The sequence below is a fragment of the Synchiropus splendidus genome, chromosome 16 (assembly GCF_027744825.2).
Source record: "Synchiropus splendidus isolate RoL2022-P1 chromosome 16, RoL_Sspl_1.0, whole genome shotgun sequence".
NCBI classification, from domain to species: Eukaryota; Metazoa; Chordata; class Actinopteri; order Syngnathiformes; family Callionymidae; genus Synchiropus; species Synchiropus splendidus.
Genome location: NC_071349.1, coordinates 7,583,236 through 7,601,999, shown reverse-complemented (window position 1 = coordinate 7,601,999; position 18,764 = coordinate 7,583,236). Strand labels below are relative to the sequence as shown.

Here is an 18,764-nt window from a genome sequence, read left to right as displayed (position 1 = left end):
ATCCAGTTGCTACCTCCACCAGCCACAGCAGCCGACGGCCTTTAACGCGACCAAACTTCAGACACAAGCGCTACGCAAACCTCGAGCCAAATGTACTTGACCAGTTTGTCACCAGGCGACTGGTCTTATGGGTCCGAGTCACTTCTGGACCCTGGAAACAGACGAGCCGGTTCGAACGTAGAGCCTTACCTGCGTGAAGAGGTGGAGCAGCAACAGCAGAGCTCCGAAGTAGGCGACACACAGCTTGTTCATGGTTCCGACGGAGGGTCCGGATCGAGGATGCTGGCAATATGCGGGCGGGCGGAGAAGTCGAGTGACAGATGAGACGCGCGCGCGGTTTTATACTCCCATGACGTCACGACGCATTAGCATCACCTGCTGCCGAGCGGCGAGTTCACGTGAACTCGGAAAAATACGCTTCCTTTCGCAACATTACTTTTCCTTTGAGGTCGTCAAGAGAAGGGGTTTGATCGTAAAATATTAGAAAGACGAGGAGGAAATATAACGGAGGAAAATATTATTTACTGATCTACTATTTTATTCTCGATATAAGTGAATAAACATCGGATCTTTAATAGTAGTGAATATCTTGGTAACACAAGGGTGTGATATACAAACACATTAATTTCGTGTGACAAAAAAAATACTCTTACGAGCATATAACTCATCAACAATTTAATTTAGGTTCACTTTTCATCATACCTGTAACAATGTGAGACTAAAAACAGACAATACGAAAACAAAAGCAAATACATTTCTTGTTTAATTAATGAGTGAAAAAAATAGTACTATCTATATATATCTCTGACCTCATGATGGACACAAGTACAGGAAAGTGCCACTATTATTATTGTTATTATTATTATTACTATTAATAATAATCTATGTCATAGCCTCTCTTTAGCTATACATATACATTATCATAATATATTGTGTAAGAAGGAGGAGCAGAGGAGCAGGGAAGGACGCTGTGTTTCATGAGGTACAAAGAAAGGAGGCCAAGGAGGTCTGGAGTGATGAGATTCAGGAAAGTACCAGGAGAAAAAGCGTGACAATAAAAGTGTGGGATAAAAAGAGGCAGGTGTACCAGGCCACGAAGCTAATGCTGAGACAGAGACTCAAAGTAAGGTTCCCTTGTGTGGGGTTCCACAGTTAAGTGCCAACTCCAGGCAGTTGAGACCAGTGAAGATTATCTTAAGGTGGAGGCAATGCATACTTATTAATAGGCAATACACAACAGCATGAACTACTGTAATGACTGAAATGTGCTCCTGCTACGTCTGTGATACTTTGTGAGCGAACCCATCAACAACATAGTGTTGTCTTTGTGCAAGGAAACTTCAACAAACACGACCAGTTCAGTGGCTCCCTGCTCTGACTGACAACGATGACAGAAATCGTTTCAGAGCTGAGGTAAAGACAGCAGAGGAAAAGGTGGATTCAACAGAAACAGGTGCTCAGTGGAGTTCTACAGGTGTCCACCGGTTTTATCCTGACTTTTTTTGAGTTAGTGCCACACTTTGACAGGGATAGCCAAAGCCTGGATCCCTGTGGTCCAATATGTGTCATTGTTTTGGATGAAACAACAAGAAATTGCTTGGCACAGGTTTGAGTGTGTGTGTCACAGTTTTGTCATTCCAATTCAGCTAGAGATTAGTGCTAGTTTATTGGAGCATATTTGAATGGAGAATTGTATAATAATGTGACGTGTTGCTGACCGAAAGTTTGATCATCTTTTTCTGTTTGTTACATTTTCATAATCTATCAGGTGCTATGACAGACAAACCTAACATTTGCTTTGACTCTTTTTATTGCGAAAACACATATTGGATTAAATTAAACAATCATTTTTTAAAGACGTTCTCTGAAACACAACGCATTTTAGACGCTCTTAAGGGGAACAGTGACATCTGCTGGCGGGAGTCGGTGTAGCAACGTTTGGGGCCAGTTCTCAAACACTCAAATCTTTATCGGGGGACACGTTGCTCTCCACCTGGATGGTAATGCTTCTGAAACCAAACTCTGACCGCAGGCGTGTGGTGGCTGCCTGAAGGAGCAGCTGGTGGTCCGTGGTCTTCTCTGGAGCAAAACACAACACGCTGCTTCAGACACCAGGAATCGGCCACTCATATTGACTTATATCCAATCAAAATAGGACTGACTTGTGATATCAGATGACTTAACTATATAAATGTGGCTGTAAAAGTTTTTTCTCCATGGTGAACATTGTTAAAAGCGTGTTATGGACAGATGACAGTCAGAGTCCAGTGTGGACTAACCGTGTTGTGTGATCTGGTCAATGAGAAGTTACCTGCGACCACGTGCACTGAGAGCACTGAGTGAGTCATGTTTAGGCTCCACACGTGCAGGCTGTGAACCCCGCTGACTCCATTCACCGTCAGCAGCAGCTTCTTCACTGCCCTGAAGGCCACGCGCTCCGGTGAACCTTCATGTTTAAGAAAGGATATTGAGTGAGCTTCACCAACATTTACTCTGAAGCAGCATGTTTACCATTCATGAGTATTCTGCAAACGTCCTTAGTGATGGAGTACGTGGTTCCCAGCACGAGAACGGAGAAGAGAAACGTGCAGATTGGATCAGCAACTTTGTACTCTGGCTGTGAACAAACGGATCAATGAAAGTTCTTTGCTTCCTCAGAGTGTAAATACTCTACCTTAATAAGGGATGCCCAGCAATTATGCAAGCTCAGTGACAGCTTAAGTTGCACGGTAACTACCACTCACTATCTAAAGAGCCACTCGTGAGAGGCCATAAGTCAAACAACAACAATGGAAATAAAGTATCAAAGTTGATTGATGGGGGGGCGCTAGAGGCAGACCGGGTGGAGTGAGGAACCCGCCAATCCTCCTTAAGTGCTATAGAACAGCTTGCAATGCACAAAATAAGTGTGCTAACCATGGACTAGGACTCATACTCGCAACAAAATTGCACTTCAGTCTGGGGACCACGACCATGTTAAGGTTGGGCGCCCAGTGGCGGGCCACAGAACTGCATCCTAAGGGTCGCACGTGTGAGATGCTGCGCATTGTCATTGCTCTGTTTTACATTTAAAATATATAAATAAAGAAATATTTAAACGTGAGTGTGGGAGGTTTTGCTCAGGGGTCAGCTGGAAGCAGTTGTAGACCTGAAGAGTGACCTGAAGTGACCTCACTCTGTCACTGGAGGAATCAATCTGTTTGAACCCCTTCATAAAGAGTCGGAACCATGCGTGTCACTGACCCAGAAGTGGATGATGATGGCTGCCAGCAGCACCCCCACGCTCTGCACCAGGTCTCCCACCACGTGGATGAAGGCGGCCTTGACACTGGCGTTGCCATGACTGCCGTGGTCATGGAGACGCTTCCCTCTCGTCAGGCTGGAGAGTCCGTGGCTGTGGCCGTGCGCGTCCCCAGATTGGTGCAGAATCAGAACCATCCTGAGTGAAATTCAAAGAGCAAATATAGAGAACTGCAGCATCTTTGGTGTGACTTGTCGCAGCACTCACAGGACGTTGACAGCCACAGCGCAGCCAGAGGTCAGCAGCATGATGTCACTATCGATGTCATAGTTGCCATCAGAGATCCTTTGAGCCGCAGACACGACCAACACGGCCGTCACAGCCCAGATGGACATGACCGACAGCATCATGCCCAGGATCTCTGGCATGGACAGCAAGGCAGAGTCAAACTAGACCTTCAGTGAACCATTTCAGAGCCTATCTTAGTTTCACTTGAAACAACATGGAAAAGATTTCTGTCAGAACTGGACTGGAGGTTGCAAACATATGGCTTGGATGGTGAGATAACAGTGGGTTTCTGCCGCTCACCCGCTCGGTGCCAGCCGAAGGTCATGATCTCTGTGTGAGGCCTTGAAGACATCCAGAGGGAGAAGATGCTGATGACGATGCTGCCCAGGTCCGTCAGAAGGTGGGCTGCGTCGGTCATGATGGCAAGACTGTGCGCCAAGTATCCTCCTGCACGACACCATCATTTGAATATGTTTGAAACTCGATCCCATGCTAGATTACAGTTCAAATCTGAAGATGTGAAATGACATTAAGAAGTTCTGCAATATTAAATGATGAATAAAGCGTCCTTTCTGGTACCAAGAGGTTTGTCTTGAAAAGAGTAAACTTCAGATTAACAGTCAGTTTCAGTCCAGTTTTGAAAATAGCAATCAATTTGGACTACTTTAAACTGGAGATGGAGCAGATTTTCTTTCTTGTGGTATCAACTCTGGGTCCAGCTGTCATGTGTTGTTTATCCATTGAGCCACGTGCAGTCTGTTTCCAAAACAGACGTCGCTCCACCACTTCCTTCCTCTCTTACCGATCACCTCTCCGATCATGAAGACCATGCTGACAACAAAAGCCATGTAGAGTTTCTGTCTGGCTGAGCTCTTCTCCTCGTCCTCTGGGGTCACATCCTCCACCTGACAGAGGCTGTCAGGAGGCCACAGACCATCCACAGCTGTGAGACCATCACTGCATTCACAGTCTGAAGCGTGGTCCTCTGCAGGGCTGGAAACAGACAGAAACAATCCCAAACAGCCCTGGGAAACTGGGAAAGTTAAAGAGCAACCTACTACAAGATCCGTGCTTCGATCAGCTGCTGTTTCTCTGAGTCCATTTCCGGAGCTGTTTGAAGCCTGGTGAAGTTGGACAACATTCCAGCTGTTATCGGCAAATGTTATCTCTGTGAGGTGGAGCACGGTGGCAGCCAATGATCCCGCAGGTGTCGACAGACCAATTCCTGCCTGGCTTGACAGCTAGACAGCAGTGATCCGGCAAACACAGCCACAAGTCATGGTAAACCCATGGTTTCAAAATAAAAGATAAACATGCAGACATGTGATTACAGCATGCAGAAGAAAAGGGAGCACAGCCCTCCTCCAAACAGCTGGTGTCCACCCGTGTTAGTCTGGTCCACCAAAATATCTTTGATGTCTTCAACAGTCCAATTCCAGAAGATGGCAATGTGACTCCAGGATCCAGATAATAATCCAGAACCAAAATGACCGACCTGTCCTCCTCTGGTCTTCCTGGGAGAAGTGCATCGAAGCTAAACCAAGCGAGAAAAAAAATCAGTGTAATGATTCCAGATATTCCCGTCGAATGATCATTTTCCAAAGGCGTTTATCATGAAACAAAATGTGGGAATAAAATCTTCGCGGACTGCCACTGACAACTGCACCATCACCATACAACTGGCAAGGCAAGATGACCCGCATTCCTGTCCTCCTGTTCACACACTCAAGAACATTGCTAGGTATTTGGAAGCCAATCTAGACGATCTAGACGTATGTGAGTGTGTGAGCAGCTGGTGGAGGAAGAGCGCATTTGGAAAAAGAAACATGATTGAAGGTGAGTGAAACACGAATGACACGAACATTAAAATGACTTTCCTTGCGCAACAAGGGACCAAGACATAATAAATCAGAAGCAGAATTAAACTCGAAAGCAGCGCAGGACTGACCCCGATCTTAACCTGGTCTATAAAGGTGTTCACCATTTCCCATTGGCAGTGTCTAACCCCGGTGTGTGACATCACTTTGAGAACAGTGTGGAACAATTTATTAGCTTCCATGTTGACACACATGAAGGATGATCTTCCCCATGTTCTTGTTGTCTTCCATGTGCCTGTGAGCTTCGGCGACCTCCTCCAGCGGGAACGTTCGGTCGACCACGGGCCTCAGAGACGGAGGCTGGCTGGAGAAGTACGGCAGCACTCTGCTGGAGAACCTCTTCACCAAGTCTGACTTGTACTGTCGGGGCAGAAGTGTTTAAGGAACGCCCAAACCAGAGTGATCTTTGTTCCTCACCTGCAGGCTTCGGGAGCGGAGGAGGCTGCTGAGCAGACGACCCCTCTTCCAGAGCAGCTTGCCCAGCAGATCCCCCTGCACCTGTCGCCCTCCCAACGTTCCATAAAGCACCCAGCGACCATCCAGAGCTAGACAGTTCACATTGTGCTCCCAGGTGCGTCCACCGATGCAGTCAAGAATGACGTCAGCTCCCCTTCCTGCGATCAAAACTTCTGTTGGAGACTGTGGCACTTTTTCCCCTGGGCCTGTCAGACTGATCGACTTATGAACCGCCCTTGTTGTTTATTTATTTATTAATTACTTCTGCACTTCTACACTGTCATAGGCAATAAAGCCTTTCTGATTTCTGATCAAGAAACTTTCAAGTGGGCGTGTTATAGGAGGATGCTGCTGCCACCTGCTGTCTAATGGAGTGAACATGCCAAATGCTAAAGAAGCCACCGAATCATAAATGCAGCCCACTGCACAACACTCATGTTGAGATGACCTTCAGTCAAGTCCCGAACTCCTGCCGACCAGTCCTCCTCTCGGTAGTTAAAGCCAGCGGCAGCACCCAGCTCCTCTGCCATCCTCAGCTTCGCAGGGCTTCCCGCGGTAACGACGGGCACGGCCCCCAACAGACGCACCAGTTGAACCGCAGCCGTCCCCACGCCACTGCCACCGGCATGGATGAGCACGACCTCTTCCTCTTTCACCAGAGCTGCAGGTCAAATACATGAGTTAATGGCGTACACGGGAAAGACCTCCAGTCCCGCCATACCTACGCTCTCCAGCAGCTGGAAAGCTGTCAGCCAGGCTTCTGGGATGGCAGCCCACTGCTGCAGCGACAGACGAGCCGGACTCGGCATCAGAAGCGTCTCCGGTACGGCGACATACTCGGCGTATCCTCCTCCGCTGAGCAGCGCCATCACCCTCTCATCTCTCCTCCAGCCCTCCTTCACCTGCCGCCCCACTGCCTCCACCGTGCCCGCCACCTCCAGGCCGATGATGTCACTCTCACCTGGAGGGGGCGGGTACAAACCTCGCCTCTGCACAAGCCACCATCAGTTCAGCATGGTCAGGAGAGTCAGGTGTGGTGTCAAGTACCTGCAGTAGATCCGCCCGGTTGAGAGCAGCAGCATGAACTTTGACTAAAACCTCACCATCCTTGGGTTGAGGCGTGGGCACCAGCTTCAGCAGCATGTTCTCCGGACCTCCTGGTTCATCGACACGCACCGCGCGCATCATCTTTGCTACTGAAGAGCATGAAGAGCGTGTGGAGGACTGGAGGGACAGGTGGAGCAAGTATGTTGGGAGGACATGAAGAAGATGAGATTAGAGGATGAAGAAGATGGTTGAACTTGGTAAAAAAAAACAACAACTTAAATTTGAAACAAAAGTGTGAGCAGAAGCTAGCGACAGACCTGCAGTTTGAAGCGTCTGCGTGGAATCACGGTACTCAGGAGCCGGAGCATTTTGAATAGATAGTTTAACAGCACAACCAGGATGGCCGAGTGGTTAAGGCGTTGGACTTAAGTTCCAATGGACAGCAGTCCTCGTGGGTTCGAACCCCACTCCTGGTATCACGATGTGCCTGGCTAGGTACAGATGATGCTCACCAGCTGTAAGTTACCACTGCATTACAAGAACAGTTTTACTCCACAAGCTAAACAGAATCTAGAGATGCTCACTTCTTTCCCACAATAAAGAGGCGGTGAGTCTACTTTAATTCAGTATTAAATACACTCCAGTCTACAAGAATAACATCACAGCTTCTACAACAGTGACATGTACTCACCCGCAGCAATGTGGGTCTTGAGTCCTGAGTGCTTGAGATGAAACTGAGAGCAGGCTCTGTGCTGTAGGGAAGTCCAGGGTATTGCACCATCATTCCTGGTCTTTAACCCGGTTTTGCTTCTGGTTATTGTATTCAGTCATTCACATATATGCGCCCATCTGAGTCTGTTTTTTAACACCACCTTTATTATTAACATTTAAACCTGTCACAGAGAGGAGGAGGAGGACGAGGATGATGAAGGGCTAAGGTGTCCATGCAAAAACACTGCTACATTCCCTGCAGCGGCAATCTAAGAATAACTAGGTCACCATAAGACCATAACTTCGGATGATAACTTCAACGTCATATGAAACGGCAGTAAAATATAATCATTTGTGTTGACCCACAGACATTAGTGGATTGTTGGGAAGGACTTTTCACCCTGAAATGTGATGCTTTAGTGTGCGATTACCAGCAGCAAGTTGCTAGCAATTGTGTTGTTAATACAATGGGCGTTGGTGTTGTAACAGAGAGAGAACCATGGCAGCACACTGCGGCGCGACTGTAAACAGGGATGGTGAGCATGGACCACGTCTGCAGAACTGCAGCGCTGCAGAGAAAGCTGAACCTGTTGAATCAAATGGAGGAGCGAGATCTGCGCACCAAGCTGGACCTCCTGGAGAAGCAGTTCCGACATGTCCGGAAGACGCTGCACCTGAGAAGAGACTTGCTGAAAACCGAGCAGCTGAGAGTGCGGTGGGTCAAAGTGTGCGAGCCGAGAGCCACGGCCGTCACGGCCATGGAAGACCTTCGTCAGCACCTTCTGAGCCACACACATCACAGCAATACACTCAGTGAGGGTCAATGTCGTTCAGTCTCAGCGCCGCCTTGCCAAACACAGAGGTCCTCCCGACACAGAGGCATGTCTCTGCTGCAGGTGAGAGTCATCGCAGCCATTGACTCCATCTCAGAGAGAGAGCAGGAGAGACGGAAGGAGCGCGCTCGAGAGGAAGCCGAGAGGCTGCAGCAGGTGCAGAGGCAAACTTTACAGCAGAGGGTGAGTGCTTTCATAGAGGAGCTCCAAGAGAAGTACTTGAGACTGACAGATGAAACATCTGAAGACGATCAGGATTAACAGGATCTTGGAGTGGAGATCAGGTCTTCTGAACTTCTTGAAATGGACCGCTACTCAGAGATGTCCCTCATCGTCTTCATCTTAGTCAGGGCCTTGTGGACTGGAGTTTCCATGAGTAGGTTGCAGTTCCTCTTCCACTGCGGGGAACCAGGAAGCTCCTTGTCTGCAAAAAGCACAGAGGAGTGTGAGCAGGATATTGCCTCACAGATCACGTGGAAGGAACTTGGGCCACTGGAATGGGTGGAGAGAACCGTGTCAGCCTGGTGCCGCTGATCAGAATTGGGAACTACTGACGACTGAAGGTCATGAAGCTGTTTTAGGCAGCTGAGGAACCTCTGCACTTCACTTTAGTTTAGAAGTGTAATGCTAGTTAATTCCACTTTAAACCAGATTAATAATAAAGGAAATAAAAAGGTTTGAATCAAACTTCCTGATGGGTCAGTTTGAAAGTGATTCCTGACAATGGAAAACTCAATCGTTGGCCGCAGAGAATGAACTGCAGCACAATGGGCTTCCTTTAGAGGTGGCGGCAACGCCAAGTGACCACATTTCTGTCAGCGTCCAGAGACTCAAGCTAGAGCGTCTGGTGATCGGTTTTAGAAGGAGCGGTGATTTGAGCATGATGACAGAGAGTCAGCAGCGGCCTTTGCTAGCATGCTAGCAAAGAGCATCACCTGCCAGTCGGTGAACAGTGACAGCAGATCACATCAGTACTCCAGGAAATATGTAAATCAGAGCAGTGAAAGGGAAGATTGGAAATCCCCTGCAGGACACGTCCTCCAGGAAAAAGGGAGGGGATTAGCTTTTGAAAATACAGCGATAACTTACTACTGCATTACTGAGAGAAATTAAGGTTGCTGTTGTAGATTACTACAAGAGCCACAAGATACTTGTGGCCATAATAATGACAGAACTGGTCTGGTCACATGAGGTTTGTTGATTTGCTGTGCGGTGGAAAACTAGGACTAAAGCGACCCCTAGTGGCATGATGCGGTCGTTTGATGATGTTTATCAATAGACTCCAGCACTCCCCACAACCCTGAACAGGACTAAGCGGTGGTTAAGATGTATGTATGTACTTATGTGTGTTACAAAAAACAATTGTGTCATGAAGTTAGCTGCAGCCAGAACTATATATTTTTGTACAATTTTGTTCAATCTCTGCAGACTGTAACTCAATAACATTCTAATTTAACATTGTCTAATGTGTGAGGAACATCCCCCACTGACCTTCACAGTCAAAGGTGACTCGTGTCGGAAGAGACTTGGTGTGGTCCGAGTAGTCCAGTGTGCACAGCATGCCGTTCTCATCTCCAACCAGAGGCAACACCAGCACCAGAATGGAGCACAGAAGGTTACTCTCCAGCACCTCAACAGATTTGTGGAGCTCCTTTGGACACACCAGGAGGATGACAGATCATTTTACCAAAGAACTTTGTCTGTGCGCAGCATAAAATACTTTCACATGAATACACCTCCTCAAATTCAGGCCTGCAGAACACCCTCTACTCACTGATCTGACCCATGAGAAGCATGGAAGATTTCATCACCTTGACAAGCTTCAGCTGCTGCTTGCGGCCGGCGAAGGCATTGAGATGTTGATTGAGGATGCTGAGGAATAACTGCATGTCCGTCTCCATGTTCTGCTCTGCGATGCTGTTCAGAGGAATGAAAGGTGGGATGTTGTGCCGCTGGATCCGGAGAGTGGGCTGCAGCCTCATCTCCAGGTAGTACGTGTCCATGTATGTCCCTTCATAGGCAGTAGCCAGAGACACACGGACACCTCTACCTTCCTCGGTCTTCATGATGTCATAGCCACCTCGAGATGAAGCAAAGTTTCCTCAGTAAAAGCACAGAAGACTAAAACAACTTGAATATACAGTACCAACTATGTGATGAGCGTACAGAAGGTCTTTGAGCCGGGTCTGTGAGGCAATCAGCTCTAGAACAGGAGAGTTCTCTGAGACTTCCTCCATCCCCTCATCGTCGCATCGACTGTCCAATCGTGTCCTTATTTTTTGTAGCTTCTGAAAGGCAGTTATAAGAGGGAAGCATATCAGGTCCATTGTTTCATTCAACATGAGGGAGACACTATCTATCAACATTAAAAAACTAACATACAACCTCTGTGATCTCACATTAAACCAGGCTAGTGTGGCGAAAAGAACCGACGACACTCGGTTGTTGATGCATATATCTTCTCGAGGAAGCTACGCCTCACCTTGTGCGTCTGAATCTCTGCTTTCAATTGGTCTCTCTTCTCCGTCAGCTGCTTCAGCTTCCTCCGCAGCAGCTGGACTGGAGGCGGCTGTTGCGCCTGAGCAGTGCGGTTTCTCGACTGGACATCCAGAACCCTGAGAGCATCCCAAACCCCTGCAATAGATGCGACATTACACCTCCAGCAACCCGACCCTTGTTCCCTCTGGGCGAACGTTACCGTTGTTGGATGAAAACTCCATGTTGGCTGGTCGTTCTAGTTCCAGCGAACGTTTGTTTGAAAGACGTTTGAGATTTTAGCGCCAAGCGCCTACGTAGCAACCCGGAAGTCGATTCAGCCCAACCTTTTATTTTAGTCCTTTGCTTACTTTTAATTTTGTTTTACTACAGATTATTCAGACGATAAATACAATGGTCACAAACATTTCCTTAAAATAAATTATATAATATACAATATCGAATCACCCGGATATCAACAAGCACCGCCCCCTGAGCTCGCCGCATGGCTCCCAGAATGCACTGCGCCACAGGCAGCGAGCAGACTCAATGGAGGCGCAGAGAACTTCCAGCAGTGAGTTGACATTGTGGAGATACTCTGTACACGTGTAGATAACCATCTTGAAATTGTTCATGAAAATTGGAATATAGTTATTTGGACTAGAACGTCGTTGATTTTCTAAATATTAAAGCGGCGTTAATGTGGTTAAAGTGACCGCGCGTTCTGTGGCCAGTTCACCTGTCAGGATGCATGTCACCTGTGTGGGAATTTCAAAGTTCGTCAGGGAGCGTGTTTACCTATAATGTGAAAAGTAATGTCGTTAAATGTCGTTAAATTCCAAATCGCGTAATAGAATGGTGCAACCGTAAGTACTGATTCGGCTTCTTATATCGGCAACCGTGATTGTGTAATAACAAATCTGCTTTTGTAATCCATTCAACATATTCAACGACTAAATATTTTGTTGGTTGAACTCGTATTTTCTTTTAACTATAATTTAATTATTGCACCTGTCTTTGTTATCAATGCTATGACAAAATGTATTGTTTTCATTTTGATGGGATTCATTGTTTCATCTTATTTGCCCATTGGTTAATCCAGTTTTTTGAAAAGGGTTGTAGATGGATGAGTTAAATGTAATTATTTGACCAACAAAAAAGTTATTGTCTGACACAATTGGCTGCCAGACAGCAGCGCATTTTCACAAATCACCTCCTGAAAAACTCTTGGTGTGACTTCTTCCTCCAGTCACGAGTCACAGTAAATGGAAAGTCAGAAAACATCTGAAAATTCACAAGCCAATACATTTTAATGAGCAAAACTACTTCTACTTGTTTGATTCTCAGTTTTACCTCAGGCTTTTGTTGGTTTCTGCTAAACCAACAAATGAAGATCCACAGAGTTATTTGTGACAGCTGTCTAAAGACATGCAATGTTCAATAATATAATTCATAATATACAATATAATTTAATAGTTGTTAAAACACATTTATGATTATAATATATTTCCTTTAAACAATGTTCTATAAACTGTTCAGCTGACTGCTGTGGGACCTCCCAGTCAGTATTTTTGGATCAGCGTATGCAGGGGAAAGTTGACATGTAGATTGTTTGACCTTGGCTTGACTCTTTACCCGAGCTCATGATGTGATTTGTTCTTTTCAAAAACAGCAGACAATGATAAGGCAGCTTTGACTTGATCTGGACAGATGATGTGAGTGTGTCTGCTCATAGTCTGGATTTCTTTGCCTGTTCTTCAAGGTTGCTGGACCCTCTTGTCTGATGGGTGTGTGCTGCGATATCCTGTTCCAGCCCGGCTGTGACACAGGAGGAGATCAAGTCCGTCTTCACCTCTGGCCTGGAATACAGAGATGAGCGAGATGGACCCCTCGAGCCAGAAGCACTTTTCAGTGGTGGACTATGTGATCTTCTCTGTCCTGCTGGCAGTGTCTATGAGCATCGGCCTCTACTATGCGCTATCCGGCGGGCGCCAGCGCACCACGCAGGAGTTCCTGATGGCAGACAGGAGCATGCACTGCATTCCCGTTTCCCTGTCGCTCATCGCATCATTCCAGTCAGCCGTGGCCATCATCGGAGTTCCGGCCGAAATCTACACACATGGTACTCAGTACTGGTTCATTGGCTGCTCCTACATCCTCGGCCTCCTCATTCCTGCGCATGTTTTTGTACCGTTGCTGTACAGACTGCGGCTCTCCAGCGCTTACCAGGTGCTCTCAACAGAAGCCATGTTGTGGATTCATGCTGCATGTTTGCTCTTCTTGAACCTCTTGTCTGTTCCTCCCAGTATCTTGAGCTCCGCTTCAGTAAGACTGTACGCATCTGTGGCACTTTGACCTTCATTTTTCAAATGGTAGGTGTACTCATACCCTGATTCCTCGTGTGTTGTGTGGCTAATACCTCAGCTATAGGGGTCACCATCCATCACGGGTACAGAGAAAACGTTGAGTCATCGATTCATCTCTATGTTTGGAAATGTCTATGTTTATGAAAACTAGAGGGCAAAGGAAAATATGTTTTGCTCTTGAGGTGTGCTTCTCTTCAGGATAACTTTACAGTTTGAATATTCATCTGTTTGCACAGCTACATTTTAGGGACTGTTACTAGAAAATGCGTTGTGAAAAGGTTTTTGGCCGGACTAAAATAACTGGGCAAATATTGATTCAGGATTAGTGTTCTAATAGAGTGGGTGCAGGGAGATAATGAAAGTCAAGCAGCAACACAGCAAGTGGGCTCAGAGTTGCTGCAAACCTGTCCTGAACTAGAATGCTGTTCTGCCAGTCTCAGATGGAAAGATAAGCAGTGGACTGTGTTGTGGAGCTAAAACAAACATCAGGATGTGGAGTCGCCTGATCATGCAACAGCAGAATTGACCTGGTGAATCGCGGGGCACCTTGGGTGAATAATAACGGTTTTATAACACGATAAGTGACGCCCTCTGCTGGTGAAGAAACGAGCTACGCTGTTCGCCAAGTCATTCAAATCAAGGCCATTAACTTGTTTCTTTGACTTCAGGTTGTTTATATGGGAGTCTGTGTCTATACTCCTGCCTTTGCCCTCAATAAAGGTAACGCTTGTTTATTACGCTGTAGTCTCGCCTGTCTTCCGTTTCTAATGGAAGATTTCATTTCTACTTGCAGTCACTGGATTTGAACTCTGGTCTGTGGTCCTGGTGACTGGTCTGGTCTGCACCTTGTACACAGCACTGGTGAGGGCTGCCACTATAGTTGTCTGCAAGGTTTTGACATTGACTGACAAACATTAAGAATCAGATTTTGGCAGATGAAACATAAAAAGTTTGTCTTTCCATCCAGGGAGGACTGAAAGCTGTCATCTGGACCGACGTCATCCAGACTGTGGTGATGTTTGCCGGCCAGCTGGCGGTTATCGTGGTGGGGGTTCAAAAGGCTGGGGGAGTCGGTGCAGTCTGGAACAAGGCCCTGGATGGCAACCGCATCTCTGGAGTTGAGTGAGTGAGCAGGGAGAGAATGAACCTCAAGGCGAGGTGGTCTATCTTCAGCTCCTTCTCATGTCTCATGTGTTCAGTCTGAACCCCGATCCCACGGAGAGACATACCTTCTGGACCCTGGGAGTTGGTGGGGTCTTCCTGATGCTGTCCCTCTATGGAGTCAACCAGGCCCAGGTCCAAAGATACCTCAGTGCCCGATCAGAGAAAGCAGCAGTCAGGTGTGCCGAATGGACTTTCTCTCACAGGTGGTTGGTAAAATGACTGAAGGCAGAGGGCAAGCATCGGTCACGCAAGTGTACTGGTCTTGATAAAACACAACTAGAAAGTGCCTCTTTGACTCCAGCCAGAGGAAATAGTTTGGATTGTTTTTTAATGGCAGCATTAGTATGATGTATTCATTAAAAGTGTAATGCTGTGTGCTGCTCTCTCTTCCATGCAAGAAACCAGTGACGAGAATGTTTTCCATGCAGGTCCTGCTACATGGTGTTTCCCTCCCTGCAGCTGGCGCTGGCCCTCAGTTGCGTGATGGGACTGGTCATGTTTGCTCGCTACTGTGGTGAAGATCACTCGGCGCAACTGGGTTCCACGTCAAGAGACGCGGTAACTTCTGCTACTGAGCTTCTCCTGTCGTGACAAACAAGCTCAGACTGAACTCCTCTCTTGGGCAGATGGTGATATATTTTGTGATGGACATGCTGCAGGGGCTGCCGGGCTTACCGGGTCTCTTCGTTGCTTGTTTGTTCAGTGCGGCGCTCAGGTGAGGCTCCACGCTCTGACCTCATTGTGAGCCCTCAGTGTTGTGTTTGGAAACGTTAGTGACCCACTAAGGCTGCGGTCGGACTCGACTCACTCTGTGTGCAGCACCATCTCCACCGCCTTCAACTCTCTGGCCACAGTTACCATGGAAGACCTCATTAAACCGCGGTATCCTGCCATGACGGAGAAACGGGCGACGCTGCTGTCCAGGCTGCTGGGTAGGTGGATGTTTGCGGCGTCACTGAGCAGCTGTCAATGAGAGGTCTCTCCGTCATCAGCGGTGTCTTACGGGGTGCTGTGTGTGGCCATGGCCTACCTGACTCACCTGATGGGGGACTCGGTTCTGCAGGTGAGCTCCAAGTGCAGTTTGTTATTCAGACAAGCACTGACATCTGTTTTCACCTAGGTGGCACTGAAGATCTTTGGCATGGTGGGGGGTCCTATCCTTGGCCTCTTCTGTCTGGGGATGTTTTTCCCGTGGGCCAACCCCACTGTGAGTTAAGGAGTCTGAACTATCATTTAAATGAGACGGAACCAACAACGTGCTCCACTGTTAGGGAGCAGTAGCTGGTCTTGGGGCAGGTCTTTCCCTTGTGTTCTGGATTGGCATTGGAAGCATTGTGACAAGCTCCGGTACGAGACCTCTTCCTCCCAACTGCAGAGAGTCGCTGATGTCCAGCAATGTGACAGCCTCTGTGCAGGCGGTGGTCAATGCCACACTGAGGTACCGGATCATGTTGCCACCGCGTGGAAATGTTACTGACTCACGTCTCATTGATGTAGCGCTCCGTCTGGACTGAGAAGATTTTACTCCCTGTCCTACATGTGGTACAGTGGAGTCAGCTGCTTCACAGTCATTCTAACCGGCCTGCTCATCAGTCTGCTCACAGGTGGGTGCGACGCATTAAGGAGTCTATTTGTGACATTAACAAATGCAGTTTGTTGGTGTCAGGACCAATGAAAGCCGAGGACGTTGCACCCGGGACGGTTTATCCCTTGTTCAGGAAACTGAGAAGATTTCTGCCCGAGTGCCTGAAAAAGAAGCTCTGCTGTGCGGCTGTAAGTCCACTTGGTCTCACACAGTTTCACTCAGTCAGCCCCCTGACATGTTTTTCCTGAATTTCAACTTTCATATCTCAATAGCAGACTAAGAACGCCCCCCATCAGAAGGACTGCAACGGAGTGACCCTCACACGTGACGACATGACCTCGCAGGAGGAAGCTTTCCTCCCCTCCTGGTTGTACACAGAGCATGAAACTACCGTGTGAGTGATGTGATGACGACTGCAGTACATGCTGTTTCTGATGTCCAGGACGTTTATTATTACCAAGTCACGTCACCTCAACTACCTGGAGCCTTTTGGGGGTTAAAATATCTTATTTTCTGAGTCAAATCTCTGACAATCAACTGGTGGACTGTAAAGGCAGGCGGTGAGTTTTACAGACAAAGCAACAGAATAATCACAGTAAAACAATCAGATAAATCCAAGAAGGAAATGTGAAGTTTAAACATGAGAAATGATGCCACCAGTGTTAAAGGAATGCGATTGAAATGTTACTCTATAAATTATAAAAGATGTAGGAAAATATCAGAAATGTTGAAGATAATGAATAGTTGTGTAACAAGTGGCAGGATTTTAAATGTGATTTTCGAGACACAAAGGTGATGGTGGACATGTGAAAAGACAAAAAAGTAACAGACATAGGTCTTGAATCAAAGAGTGACATGGAAACGTTTTTACACTGAAAGCTGAAGGAACAAAAAGAAACCATACGGAAGGTGAGACACGTGACAGTGTCACTGGAGGCCACGGATTGACTCCCAGACACTACACCTTCATTCCCTCTTACTGTTGCCCTTCAACTGAGACTGACCGCTGCACTTGCTCGCAAGTTTGCTGAATCGGGTGACAGATTTGTCCTCAGGTCATAGATGTTTGTATTTGAAAATGGTCAACAAATGTGTCGTATTTCTCCCAAAGAAGAATGTGTTTGTTGAATTTATTAGGTCAATGTTTTGTTTTGTTTTTATTACAGAAATTGTGAGACTGATTTTACTCATCATGTGCCTTGTAATTTAAACTTTGGACTTGTTTTCCTTTTTTAAATAAAGTATTTTTCATTGACTTGTCGGTCGTTTTAATGTTTCCCTGGTGTGGACTTGTTCGTGCTGGTGGGCTCCACGAATAAGTAAGAAAAACGGCTTAAGTTCAAGCGTGGTCGGTGGCAGCCAGCCACCACTTAGGATCGGAGGTATGCTTGTTGTGTTGTGTGACTCACGTGACTGCTCTATTAAAAACTCCAGCACTGCTCATTTGCTGCTCCTCTTCTTCTTCTTGGGTGCCTCCTTGTCTCCCCATTCTTCGTCCGTGTCCTCCTCCAGGTTCCCACTCTCCTCCGCCAGCTTGCGAAAGGCAACGCCCTCGATCTCAGCTCTGTGAACCGCCAGGGTGGAGAGCCGTCACATCCAGAGCCTTGGAGCCACGTGACAAAAGCGGCTGTTTACCCTTTAAGAAACTGGACGCAGTCCTTGTGTCCGTAGATTTCTGCGATCCGTATCGGCTTGTCTCCACTGCCGTCCTTCTTGTCGAGCGGCGCGTGGAAGGAGTGCATGAGGGACAGCACGGGCAGATGACCGGACTCCGCGGCGAAGTGCGCCGGCGTCCATCCGTAGTCCGTCCTCAGACACGGCCGGGCTCCGTGCTCCAGCAGAACCCGCACGATCTCAGTGTATCCTGCCGGGGATTCCGTGTTTACTGACAAAGCCGTGAAGCTACAGCACCCACTGTCACGTGGCCTTACCTCTCTCGGCCGCCCAGTGCAGCGGCGTCTTGTTGTTCCAGTCCACATCCTTGTCGTTCGGACTGCACTTGTTCTTCCTCAGGATCTGCAGCACTTGCTCCAGATTCCCTGCTGCTGCCGCCTGGTGCAACTCTGTCATGTTTGGAAGGGTTGCCTAGCAACCGAAGTATAAACAATAAGGAGCGGGACGGAATAACACCGACACCTGCCGGAGAGCAGCGATATAGCAACGTCGCCAATCCAGATAGCTTGTTTTGAAATCCTTCTTGGTCGCTGGGATAAATGTCTGATATTTGCGTGCACAGTGACGCAGATATTTAAAGTTTGTATGCGCAGATCTGGAAAGACAATAGTACAGACTCATTTCTAGCCAGTGGCATTTGAGTTTTTCAACCCCACGATTCAGTTTGGACCTGATGTGTGACGGAAGCAGCTGGAACTATCTAGCAATAAATAACAGTGTGTTGCAGCAGCTCGACTCAAGCAGATGATCAGATTTAGAAATCTGTTCTTTAAGTTTGTTCCTGAGATTCATTTAAGATTCATGACGTGACAAATGTCTACAGAACCCTGCAGCTGCAGGAGTCCCTGTTTTTGGATCCACCAACCCAGAATAAGGTGAACTGAACTTAGGAAGACGATATAGATGTGTGCACCGTCTCCTCCCTGCTCACACTCGGCAGTGTATGACCCACTTCCCCAGACGCGGCTCTACTTGTAGCCTTTGATGAGTCAGGAATAAAGATTTGATCTGGAAAAGCCACCAGTGTGGAAACAAAGTCACAAAGAT

The 18,764-nt window shown here is 47.4% G+C and overlaps 5 protein-coding genes and 1 non-coding gene across 7 annotated transcripts; 2 read left to right on the top strand and 4 right to left on the bottom strand.

The window, feature by feature from the left end:
- Positions 1-714: 714 nt before the first annotated feature.
- On the bottom strand, positions 715-4,733 carry LOC128747186 (proton-coupled zinc antiporter SLC30A2-like). Its single transcript, XM_053844862.1, has 8 exons — positions 4,588-4,733; positions 4,332-4,522; positions 3,830-3,976; positions 3,509-3,662; positions 3,244-3,439; positions 2,512-2,617; positions 2,312-2,446; positions 715-2,079 (listed from the first exon to the last, which is right to left on the bottom strand). The coding sequence occupies exons 1-8, from the start codon at positions 4,668-4,670 to the stop codon at positions 1,952-1,954; spliced, it is 1,140 nt and encodes a 379-aa protein (XP_053700837.1). The 5' UTR covers positions 4,671-4,733; the 3' UTR covers positions 715-1,951.
- Positions 4,734-5,535: 802 nt separating this feature from the next.
- tp53i3 (tumor protein p53 inducible protein 3) lies at positions 5,536-7,627 on the bottom strand. The gene is made up of 7 exons (XM_053844863.1): positions 7,601-7,627; positions 7,227-7,424; positions 6,910-7,086; positions 6,584-6,851; positions 6,311-6,523; positions 5,824-6,020; positions 5,536-5,766 (listed from the first exon to the last, which is right to left on the bottom strand). Exons 2-7 carry the CDS (start codon positions 7,275-7,277, stop codon positions 5,578-5,580), a joined length of 1,095 nt encoding a protein of 364 aa, XP_053700838.1. The 5' UTR covers positions 7,278-7,424; positions 7,601-7,627; the 3' UTR covers positions 5,536-5,577.
- trnal-uaa (transfer RNA leucine (anticodon UAA)) lies at positions 7,303-7,385 on the top strand. The gene has a single exon. It is a non-coding gene; the product is annotated as a tRNA-Leu (tRNA).
- Positions 7,628-7,796: 169 nt separating the features above from the next.
- On the bottom strand, positions 7,797-11,287 carry cenpo (centromere protein O). The gene is made up of 6 exons (XM_053844864.1): positions 11,152-11,287; positions 10,936-11,087; positions 10,600-10,741; positions 10,265-10,533; positions 9,945-10,104; positions 7,797-8,877 (listed from the first exon to the last, which is right to left on the bottom strand). Exons 1-6 carry the CDS (start codon positions 11,171-11,173, stop codon positions 8,765-8,767), a joined length of 858 nt encoding a protein of 285 aa, XP_053700839.1. The 5' UTR covers positions 11,174-11,287; the 3' UTR covers positions 7,797-8,764.
- A 178-nt stretch (positions 11,288-11,465) lies between these two features.
- Positions 11,466-17,295, top strand: slc5a6b (solute carrier family 5 member 6). Of its 2 annotated transcripts, none has more exons than XM_053844861.1 (16): positions 11,466-11,502; positions 12,691-13,157; positions 13,235-13,300; positions 13,963-14,014; positions 14,088-14,155; positions 14,262-14,416; positions 14,494-14,634; positions 14,887-15,016; positions 15,085-15,173; positions 15,278-15,390; positions 15,451-15,521; positions 15,579-15,665; positions 15,730-15,896; positions 15,956-16,062; positions 16,125-16,231; positions 16,316-17,295. In XM_053844861.1, the coding sequence occupies exons 2-16, from the start codon at positions 12,801-12,803 to the stop codon at positions 16,439-16,441; spliced, it is 1,836 nt and encodes a 611-aa protein (XP_053700836.1). In that variant the 5' UTR covers positions 11,466-11,502; positions 12,691-12,800; the 3' UTR covers positions 16,442-17,295. The 2 variants fall into 2 exon arrangements, with proteins under 2 accessions (XP_053700836.1, XP_053700835.1); XM_053844860.1 differs by having other exon boundaries at positions 15,233-15,390.
- On the bottom strand, positions 14,532-18,636 carry LOC128747189 (ankyrin repeat domain-containing protein 66). The gene is made up of 4 exons (XM_053844865.1): positions 17,975-18,636; positions 17,679-17,907; positions 17,453-17,607; positions 14,532-14,677 (listed from the first exon to the last, which is right to left on the bottom strand). The coding sequence occupies exons 1-3, from the start codon at positions 18,111-18,113 to the stop codon at positions 17,484-17,486; spliced, it is 492 nt and encodes a 163-aa protein (XP_053700840.1). The 5' UTR covers positions 18,114-18,636; the 3' UTR covers positions 14,532-14,677; positions 17,453-17,483.
- Between the last annotated feature and the right edge of the window lie 128 nt (positions 18,637-18,764).

Bases quoted from the DNA above. Each gene is read 5' to 3' on its own strand.
- LOC128747186 (XM_053844862.1), bottom strand. From the start codon at position 4,670: ATGTTGTCCAACTTCACCAGGCTTCAAACAGCTCCGGAAATGGACTCA. The intron at 4,523-4,587 runs GTAGGTTGCTCT...GTCTGTTTCCAG, and splicing joins ATCGAAGCACGGATCTTGTA to CCCTGCAGAGGACCACGCTT. The intron at 3,663-3,829 runs GTGAGCGGCAGA...TGTCCATGCCAG, and splicing joins CTTCGGCTGGCACCGAGCGG to AGATCCTGGGCATGATGCTG.
- tp53i3 (XM_053844863.1), bottom strand. From the start codon at position 7,277: ATGCTCCGGCTCCTGAGTACCGTGATTCCACGCAGACGCTTCAAACTG. The intron at 7,087-7,226 runs GTCTGTCGCTAG...CTGTCCCTCCAG, and splicing joins GCAGACGCTTCAAACTGCAG to TCCTCCACACGCTCTTCATG. The intron at 5,767-5,823 runs GTGAGGAACAAA...CTGCCCCGACAG, and splicing joins TCCGCTCCCGAAGCCTGCAG to TACAAGTCAGACTTGGTGAA.
- cenpo (XM_053844864.1), bottom strand. From the start codon at position 11,173: ATGGAGTTTTCATCCAACAACG. The intron at 11,088-11,151 runs GTAACGTTCGCC...CATCTATTGCAG, and splicing joins GGAGTTTTCATCCAACAACG to GGGTTTGGGATGCTCTCAGG. The intron at 8,878-9,944 runs GTCAGTGGGGGA...TGCTTTTTGCAG, and splicing joins AGTCACCTTTGACTGTGAAG to ACAAGGAGCTTCCTGGTTCC.
- slc5a6b (XM_053844860.1), top strand. From the start codon at position 12,801: ATGAGCGAGATGGACCCCTCGAGCCAGAAGCACTTTTCAGTGGTGGAC. The intron at 13,158-13,234 runs GTGCTCTCAACA...TGTTCCTCCCAG, and splicing joins GGCTCTCCAGCGCTTACCAG to TATCTTGAGCTCCGCTTCAG. The intron at 14,417-14,493 runs GTGAGTGAGCAG...TCATGTGTTCAG, and splicing joins AACCGCATCTCTGGAGTTGA to TCTGAACCCCGATCCCACGG.
- LOC128747189 (XM_053844865.1), bottom strand. From the start codon at position 18,113: ATGACAGAGTTGCACCAGGCGGCAGCAGCAGGGAATCTGGAGCAAGTG. The intron at 17,908-17,974 runs GTAAGGCCACGT...AATCCCCGGCAG, and splicing joins GCACTGGGCGGCCGAGAGAG to GATACACTGAGATCGTGCGG. The intron at 17,608-17,678 runs GTAAACAGCCGC...GGCGGTTCACAG, and splicing joins TGCGTCCAGTTTCTTAAAGG to AGCTGAGATCGAGGGCGTTG.